The 10,164-nt window shown below is 43.4% G+C and overlaps 1 protein-coding gene across 1 annotated transcript in view; it reads right to left on the bottom strand.

Moving 5' to 3' along the window:
• The window catches only part of CTBS (chitobiase), a 13,915-nt gene extending 8,799 nt beyond the window's left edge, over nt 1–5,116 (bottom strand). The window contains 5 exon segments of the mRNA XM_007106174.2: nt 856–1,014; nt 1,017–1,121; nt 1,619–1,764; nt 4,774–4,831; nt 4,834–5,116. Coding sequence (XP_007106236.2) covers nt 856–1,014; nt 1,017–1,121; nt 1,619–1,764; nt 4,774–4,831; nt 4,834–5,116 — 751 coding nt within the window.
• Nucleotides 5,117–10,164: the final 5,048 nt, after the last annotated feature.

Here is a 10,164-nt window from a genome sequence, read left to right as displayed (position 1 = left end):
GGCCTCTCTTGTTGTGGAGCACAGGCTCCGGACGCGCAGGCTCAGCGGCCATGGCTCATGGGCCTAGTTGCTCCGCGGCATGTGGGATCCTCCCAGACCAGGGCTCGAACCCGTGTCCCCTGCATTAGCAGGCAGATCCTCAACAACTGCGCCACCAGGGAAGCCCTGTAGACTTTTTAATGATGGCCATTCTGACTGGTGCGAGGTGACACCTCATTGTAGTTTTGGTCTGCATTTCTCTGAATAAGAATCTCTGGGAGTGGGATCCAGTGTACGTGTGTGTGTTTCATTTTTTTAAGATTCCTGGTTATCTTGGTGTATGACCAGTTTTGAGAATAACTGATCTGGGGCCACACTGTCCTTCTGTTACTCACACATTGCCTGGCAAGATGCCTTATGTTGTGATCTTCTCTCTGATCATGCTCATTATGGTAGTAGGGAAGAAAACTGCCTTTTGTCATAGCACTGACAAGTTCTATGGAATTAGGCTTTGAGCCTTACTGGGCCTTGGGTGCTTTGCAAAGTAATTCCGAGTCTATGGAGCAAGTGAGACACTTCCCCAGAACTACCTCTACTCTTAGGCAAGAGCTGTTTCTGTCCTGCACTGATGAAAGCAGAGCCTGGGCAGCTAAATCCTTCCTGATTCCCATTGCCTATCTAATATTTCTAACTCTGCTGCAAGGCAAGTAGGTGGGGCAATTCCAGTATTGTATCCTGATGTGAATAAAGAACAGATTTGGCACCTTAAAATTTTATAAAACTTCTCTAGTTAAGAACCTCAAAAGTTCCAGAAAATTTTTTAGGATGTACTGAAACTCTTCCTACTCAATAAAACTGAGATTCTATTTGTCATACCTTTGTAAATACATTTTGATAGGAAAAATAAGGGGTTTCCAAAAAACAACAAATGAATTTTTACCTGTGATCCCTCAATTTCATGATGGAAAGAGTCTGCAGTTTCTTTGACTAAAGCAGTTAACGCATAATATTCAGGTGATGAACGAGCAACTTCTTGTCTAGATTAATTCCATCCATATATTGTGTTTTGGCCAGCTTAACTTGTCGAGCTATCCAGGATGCTCTGAAAGTAGCATTAATGAGATCCCTTATGGATACATCTCCTATGGAAGAAATATACATCTTTTGTACATACATGCTTTTCACAGTTTAATAAAATTTACTTCACAAACTCATTCCAAAGAGATCCAGATGTCTTTAAAACATCTCATAATTTTGGAATACTAAGCCCCAAATTTAAGTTTTCCAAATGAAGAAATAATATATCAAGGTCACAGAAAATCATTAGTCATTAATCTTCTAAATAACCATTATGAATAATTAGTACTATTCTCAAATTAAAAGAAGAAATCATGGACTATGGCTAGCTAAGGGTCATCATGCTAATTAGGATTCATATTTTGCTCAAAACCATACAGTAGTTTACTTAATTCTTTAAAAATATCTCTACCTGAGAAAATTAAACAGTATCTAAGATTAATTTTAGGATGCTAAAAAATATAAACATGAAAATAGAATTTTTTGGAAATTCAAGATAGCAGATGATGCAAGCATAACTTACCAATTGGCTTAGACACATCTGGTAAAAACTGTAACTTACCTTTTAGCACTACTCTGGCTCCTTTTGAATGAGCATAGCACTTAAGTTCTGAGTCATAATTTGAAATAAGTACCACAGTTGTAATCTGTGACCAGTTATAATATTTCCAAGTTTTATGTCCAACATCAAACACAAAGACCTGCCAAAACAACAGGGATAAGCACCCTCACTTAAACCAAGAAGAATATCATGCTGACCACCCAAAGTAACAATTAAACATTGATCATATGCCAGGCACTGAGAGTACAACAGTGAGTAAGACATAGGGGTCCCAATTAATTGGTGGCAGAGGAAATTAGTGGGGCCTGGAAAGTAGGAGGGGGTAGTCTAGGAAGAAATAGTGGGAAGTGTCAAGGCCTGGAGGCAGAGCATGGAGGTTTGTATGGCTGACGCCTAAAATTGGGAGGGAGACAACAGTGAAGAACCTGAGGGTGGTAGGCAGGGTTAAATCATGAAAGGACTTGAAGCCCTCTTGAAAAATTATCCCAAGGGAAAGGGTTTTAAAAAGAGAATATACATATTTTAGGTATGCATTTTAGAAAAATCCCTTCAGCTGAAGTGGGAAATAGTTTAAAGAGGCAAAACTGGAGGCAGAATATCTAATAGGAAAGCTTTGGAAGAATGCAGGCAAGAGATGATGGTGAACTAAAGTTGTGGAGCAGCGGAGACTATGAGATAAATGAAAAAATCTGGAAGATCCTAAGAAGGCAAAATTAACAGGACTCTGACCCACTGAATGAGTAAGGTAAGAGAAAGGGAGGAGGTTGAAAATACTCAAGTTTCTGGCCACTGCAGATGGACTCATAGATACTGCATTTGCTATGAATGATTTCTGGTGAACCTTACTTCTTAGACTAGTACTCAAGTTAAATACTAAGGTGGTTGATGTTATGTTTCTCCTGTATTTTTTTCTCCACAGATAATATTAGAAGCACTGATCATTTTTACTTTATCCCAAATAAGGTGTTAATTCATTGATTTAGCAAATATTTATTGAATCCCAATCAGGTATAGGCAGGGTATATTGTTAGGCATTAGTGACACAGACCGGGTCCATTGGTTATTTAATGCAATAGTGTTAAGGCCTACATGGAAATGCAGGGTGCCATGACAGCATATAAGGGGGACCTGTGACCCTGGTAGGGCAGGAAAACTTCCCTGAGGACTACACTCTTTTTTTTTTTTTTTTTTTTTTTTTTTTTTTTGTGGTATGCGGGCCTCCCTCTGTTGTGGCCTCTCCCGTTGCGGAGCACAGACTCCGGACGCGCAGGCCCAGCAGCCATGGCTCACAGGCCCAGCCGCTCCGCGGCACGTGGGATCCTCCCAGACCGGGGCGCGAACCCGGTTCCCCTGCATCAGCAGGCGGACGCGCAACCACTGCGCCACCAGGGAAGCCCCGGTGAGGACTACACTCTTTAGGGGAGGACTGAAATCTGGGCAATGACCTAGACAAGACAGAGGAGGGGTACCAATGCACAAAAAAGAGCATTCTCAGAAGAGGGAACAAAAAAGGGCAAAGGTCTCAATACCTCAGGAGAATTCTGAATTTCTGGAGCCAAAAGAAAGTCAGTGAGGCTGGAGCACAGAAATCCTGAAAGTACATGGAAACAGATGAAACTGATGAAACTACTGAGGTAGGTGGTGGCAGGATCAAGTAGGGCTTTGTAGACCCCTGAGGAGTTTCTGTTTTCTCCTGAGATGAATGGGAAGCATTTTAAGCAGAGGATCATAAGATTTGCATTAAAAAATGAGACAGACAGACACACAGGGAGAGGGGGACAGAGAAAGGGAGAGTGGTATCTATGATCACTGGGCCACTATGAGGAGAATGGATGGGTGAGGGTGGGGAGAGCTAGCTATAAAAATTAAACCAGGATTTTCCTAATTTTCTGTCTCCTTTTTGGTTTTTTGTTTATTTTTCAGAATTAACTGTGCATAACCCACTTTCCTACTAGGCAGTTACCCACTGAAATAATAAAAATTACAAAATGTGAAACTGAACAGCCCATAGTTTTTAGACGTCTTGGAATCATATTTATGTCACAAACCTTACCCCTATTTCAGTTCTGATAACTAAGATTGAATATGTTAAAAATATACAGAGAGCTTGTGATATAATAGAAATACTAAAAAATAGCTTGATGAACCAATTGAATATATAAGGGAAAAAGTAATGCAATCTAGTCTTTGTCTTTGAAAAATATAGGTCAGTAGAGAGAAAAGACCATTAACCACCAGCATACAAATGAACAAAATTTGGCTTCTTTGCATAATTGGTTTTCTAAATGCCCACAGATGCCGCCTAACCGACTAAGAGGTATTGGGTGCTACAGAAAGTCTTTCAGATGTTAGGCTTACACACTAGGCAGGTTCTCCGTAAACACTTCCACCGTTTTTACTTCTTCTAAGCAATTTATATTACTTTTTTTAACTGACATTTAAATGTCCCTGCCTCAAACGTAATCTGCTAGATTAAGAACCGGCAATTGTCGCTATGTTTACACAAGAATTGCTCTTTTGGACTGAACTTTTCCACCTGCCTGATGTGTCCAGTTCCTGGTGCAGTCATCAAACTCTAGGCAGACAAGTGGTCTTCACATTACCTCCAAAAGGGTGTTTGCTTAAAGCTGCCCAAGGCCTTATAAATTCTTAGGTGGGTAGACGGAATTTTTACTTCAAGACCTATTTTTATCCCCCTTCTTGTGTGGCAGGTATAGAAAAGCAAAGTAAGCAGAACGTTCAGTCTTCCACTGGACCGTGGGAGTGCTGATTCTTTCAAACTCATCCTCATTTCTCTTGGAAACCAATGGGTCTTGCTACTTAGGGAGTAGCCTCCTTGCTTGTCTGGCCAGACTGCCTGGGGAGAGGCACAGCAGGGCAATGCAAGGAACTTGCACTTGGAGTTAGATCTGGGTTGGAATACTTACTGTGAGACCTGGGAGGAGTTACTCAACCTCTCTGAGCCCAAATTTCCTTATCTTTAAGGCTGAAGGAAATCCGTGGACAGAAAGGCCCCTCCGCGAGCGGTCAAAGCTGGCGTTGCGCCCCCAACACCTCTTTCTCGGGCTCGGTTATTCTACTGTAACTCCTCTTAGGGCCTTGAGGACCAGACCCGGAGCGTCAGGGGAGAGAGAGGCCACTGACAAAGTCGGGGCGATGGGCGATGGGTGATGGGACGGCACAGCGCTGGGGCCTGGCACTGGCAGTTGCCCAGAGCCCGACGCGCAGCGCCAGGAGCAGCGGCAGCAGCAGAGGAGCGAGCCCCGGGGCCCCCGTTTCTAGAGGGAAGGGGGCGTCGGCTCCGGAGCTGCGGCCAGGCCATGCTAGCGGCTCACCAATCAGCAGCTCTCTCCCGGATTCCCGGGCGGTGCCTGCTTTACGGAGGGGAGGGGAGGGGCCGGGCCGAGCTCCCCGGCTGGGCAGGGGAGGAGCTGGGCGGTCGCCAAGTCCGGGGGATCTGGGGCTGCGGGAGAGAGGGACAGGGGCCGCGGTGCCCATAGCACGTCGAACCCAGGGAGCCGTGGCCTCGGTGCCCGGCAGACAGTTGACTCAAGTGTATATCGCCTACCATCTCTGTGCCTCTCTTTGGCTCTGTGTCATAGTTTGTGTCCTCCTTGTGGAGTCTGAAACTGAAGGGAGTCCTCAAAATGGAGAAGTAGGATGCCTTGGAAGGGATGACTGTGCTACATGGTTGGAATGGCCCAAAGATTTTTTTTTTTTTTTTTTTTTGCTGTACGCGGGCCTCTCACTGTTGTGGCCTCTCCCGTTGCGGAGCACAGGCTCCGGACGCGCAGGCTCAGCGGCCATGGCTCACGGGCCCAGCCGCAACGCGGCATGTGGGATCTTCCCGGACCGGGGCACGAACCCGTGTCCCCTGCCTCGGCAGGCGGACTCTCAACCACTGCACCACCAGGGAAGCCCTGGCCCAAAGATTTTGAAGATACAGATATCTGTTGAATTAAGACAGCGGTTCGAATACGGCCTCTAATTTCGCCTCCTCCCATGCTTAAACTCCAGTGAAAACCTCAACCCACAAGGGAAGGGAGATGACAGCAACATTTTGGAAGCTTGAAAGCACAAGTATGAGGGGTAAGTGCCCCAGGCCCCACCAGTGCGGAAACTTGAGAAACAACGCAGTTTGAACCACAGAATCTTCAAAAGGTTCCGGAACTACAAGAGGTGCCTCAGGAATTAGGGATGAAGGGGAGATGGAGGTTAGGATGTCCGAAAATAAAGGGGAATAGGTGAAAGCTGCTTGAGAAGCAGTGAAATCTCTAGATCCTTTCTCCAGCCTTATGTCTCTGGGCAGCTGCCCCTCTCCCACCCAGGCTGAAGTTTGGAGGTTTAATGCTCTGGGGAGGGTGAATTCTCTGGTACTTGCTCGGGTACCATACCTAAAATAGGATATAACTGACTTTGTGCCTGACCAAAGATATTGGCAACGTGCCCCCAGAGATCATCCTATAGCAAAATTTAAAGTCAGAAACACCAGGCACCCACTCAGAGCTCCCTCTTTACTTTTTATCTCTTACTTTTAATCATGGACAACAAGCAAGACAATTGAATAATTTAAAAGGAACAACAGAAAAAGGAATATGGAGGAAACAAACATTGTAGGGAGGACATTAAAAAAAAAAAACCCAAAAAACTCTCAGTAATATCCCCAGAAAGGCAAGAGAAGATGAAGCCACAACAGGATGAAATTTTTTTAAAAGCGGGGTGGGACTAGAAAGAGTTCTTGGAAATTAGACAGGAGATCACAGAAATGAGGGAAAAATCATAGAAGATTTGAGCAAAGTAACACAAAAATACTCTTCAAAAAGAAAGAAAATTGGAAGAGCAGTCCAGATGGGAAGAAATCATCAATTAAGTAATTCAAGAAAAATTCCAGGAATGAAGGACAGGAGTTTTCAGAAGGAAAGGGCAAAGAATAGATCCTAAGAGCTTCCAGAGAGAAAAAAAATCACAAAGTATCAGGAATTAGAATGTCATCAGATTTCTCAACAGCAACATCTAAAGCTCAAAGACAATGAAACAATGCGTTTGAAATTCTGAAAGAATATGCTTTCCACATAAAATTCTGCAGAATTATCAATCAAGTGGGAAAGTCATGTAAAATTTCAAAATATTGACCTATCATACACTACAAATGGAGTGTTCAAGGCCCTGCCCCCAGAGATTCTGGTTCACTGAGTCTGGATGGGGGCTGTGAATGTGAATTTGAAACAAGAGCCCCAGGTGACTGTGATGCAGGTGGTTGTGGTATGTAATCTGAGAGTCACTGCCATAATTAGTGATTTTATAATCTCTCTAAAGTACAGCTTTTCGATTTTACATCTCACCACTATTTCAGAAGCCTTCTCCATTTAGTAGGGCAGTATTTCTTATTATGGGAGCTCACAGTTTTGTTTTGTTTTGTTTTTGAGGATCTGTGAATAGCTATGAATTCTCTCTCCAGAAAACAGCATATACCTATTCATACAAATGTTGTGAACCAGTTTTTAGTTTATCTGTGGACCACTAGGTTGCTGTTAGGTATAAGGCTGAGAAGTGATGTTTTACATTTACATTCCTGGAGTGGCATTCATATTTCTTTTACTGCCACAATTCACTCATGCCCCATTTTTCAAAACCTCAGTTCAGCTCCTTCCCATTCTCCTTACCTACTGCTATCTTGTCACTCCTGCTGCTAACTCAGCATATAAAAGTATCGAATTTTCCCGAACCAAATCAGGATGACACTTGATACCAATGACAGAAAACTCGAGCAAAAAAAGTGGGAATCTACTATCTTAAGGAACTGAACTTTCATGGGTAGATCTTCAGGACCCGGAGACATTAATCATATCACTAATTCTCAGTCTCATTCTCCATTTCTTGGCTCTGCTTTTCTCTGAGTTGGCTCTGTTATCGGGTAGATTGTCTCCTTATGGTGCAAAGATCGTTTCCAACATCACAGGCTTCCTGACATCTCCAGAGCCTCCCCTAACATTTGCAGGCCCCAGGGCAAGGGCACAAATAGAAGTCCACACACCTGAAGTTATTTTTTTTTTTCTAGAGATTTTATTTTTCAACAGGAAGCCAAAGTGAAATGGGTGCAAAACTGAGACTAGAAGTCTCAATATAGTTTTCCACTGATTAGTATCTCATTTTCTGCCTACAAATCAGTTTAAAGACACTAAGTTTTAACTCATGAAGTTGCTGGGAGGATACAATCTGACAGTTAATATCAACATCTTTTGGTAGTGTTTGTAAATGCTTGGCATTCTCATTATTAATAATACAATGTTTTTGCATTCTTATTAGTAACATGTTTGTCATAGAATATTGTAGAGTTAACATTCTGAGAAGATCAAACAATATTCAAATTTTTATTATGTGCTGGTGAAAAATTAAAGAACACATTGCTTAGGGTTACACATAATTTTTGAGAGGGGGGCCTATGCTTTCAACTAATTAACAACTTCCATATCATGTCAGGTTATTTGGGTACACAGAAGTGATTTTTTTTTTAACCCACAGCAATTGCGGTAAATTGGCTCCCAAACTGATCATGAGAGACTTCATTTATTCTTGTGTTGTCATGAGGTGAAGATGTATTAGGCCCCAAGTTTGTATGTTAGGCTGATTGCAGTTTTGAATTGTATGAAATGACTACATTTCTCAGTTATTTAGTTTGAAAAAATACAATTCAAATATTGTAGAAATGAAACTCCACAGTGAATCCCCACACTAAGGAGAATGGTCCACTTATTTCTAAATGGAAATCCCCAGTTGTCACACTACATCAATGATCTGACATATAATCTGACTTCCACTGAGCTGGAATGTGCTTTAAAGAGCAGGTCTCTGGACAAAGAATTTTAGCTTAGTGGGTTATGCAACAAAAATGCCCAAACCCAGAGCACGGTTTTAATGTTGACAGAAATAACTTCTCTTGAAACAGCAGACAGGAAGAAAAACAATCGAAGATTTTTAAGCCCAAAGTCTTTTGCCTAAAGCACATTTTCTAATGTTTCTGTCCACATTTCATTAAAAGCTGGATGAAGGAATAAGGGTGGGGATAGAACCACATCATCTACTTTCATAGAAAGTGCATACTGGAGTCCCACAGGCAAATTTATTTGGCCTACACTTTAGACATTTGGGAAATACTGTATTATTTTTAAAAATCCATATTTCTGGCTCCTCTTAAGAAATGGAACCTTTGGCCACAGTGGGCCTGTATTCATACGGGGAGACAGCAGGCTGGATTTGAGAATCAGTTGCTCTCTTTACACACGCTCTATGATTTCCCATTCCTTACCACCCTGAACGTCTTACACCACATTTACTCTACCTGCCTCAACCCTCAGGCATTGCGATTCCTGCAGTTTATGAAATGGATGAACGGGTCTTTTCTGTTTTCCTTTAATAATGGGCACATCACTTTGTTAAAGGAAGAGGGTCGGGGGATGGGGAACTAGTGGCCGGTTTTACTTCTGAGCAGTCCTAAATCTGCCATTTTCAGCAATCTGACCCTAACCTACTTTTTCCTAATGGCCCAAAGTATAAAACTAAGTATCAAAGAATGGCCCTTGTAGTCGCAGCTCTATCACAAGTCAGCCATGTGACCTTGGGCAAGTCCATTAAGCCCTCTTGGCCAAGGGTGATGGGAGGTCTCTAAACGGACTTAGTACCTGTTCTGAATACTTCACAGGGCTGTCGCACAGCACACACGAGATTTTGAAAGCACTCCTAAGTCATTTATAAACCGCCAAACGCTCCCTAGCACGAGCGTCTGCGACACCAGGGCTTTAGAAGCTGGGTTACTGGAACCCGCTTTGGGTCCGCTGGGCTCCCCACCTCCCACGCGAGCAGAAGATCCTCAGGGGAGAAGCTCTGGAAAAGCGGCTTAGAAATGCAGCGAGAAGTCCCTTAGCAGGGGTAAAGTTGTTGGTGGCATTTTCAAGCCCCCAGAGTGGCATACCAACTCCTAGCCTAGTCCCCGGGCCACCTTCCTGCTGGAAACCCGGACCCCAGAAGCCAGGCCTGAACCCTCCTAACCAGGACCCCAGACCAGGGATCCCGGACCTCACCCTCGTCCAAGTCCAAATATTTCAAAGTTATAGCCAAGCCAACAAACTCTTCTCTATCTTGAAAAATATTCTTCATAGTGACTAAATAGATAAATGTATCTCTCTCTCTCTCTCTGTGTGTGTGTGTGTAAGTCTATAGTTTTGAGTTTTATTGTTTTATTTATTTATTTATTTTTGGCTGCGTTGGGTCTTCAGTGCTGAGTGCGGCTTTCTCTCGTTGCAGCAAGAGGGGTCTACTCTTCATTTCGGTGCTCGGGGTTCTCATTGCGGTGGCTTCTCTTGTTGCGGAGCACGGGCTGCCCTAGGCGCACGGGCTCAGCAGTTGCGGCACACAGGCCCAGTTGCTCTGCAGCGAGATCTTCCCAGACCAGGTCCCCTGCATTGGCAACCAGGGAAGTCCGAGGCTATAGTTTTTATAACTGAATATCAACGAACTATTAAGATGATTACACTTATTATTACAAAGAC

Source organism: Physeter macrocephalus, chromosome 4 (assembly GCF_002837175.3).
Source record: "Physeter macrocephalus isolate SW-GA chromosome 4, ASM283717v5, whole genome shotgun sequence".
In the NCBI taxonomy this organism is placed as follows: domain Eukaryota; kingdom Metazoa; phylum Chordata; class Mammalia; order Artiodactyla; family Physeteridae; genus Physeter; species Physeter macrocephalus.
Note: the sequence above shows the minus strand (reverse complement) of the source record. Positions and strands in the feature narration are given on the sequence as shown.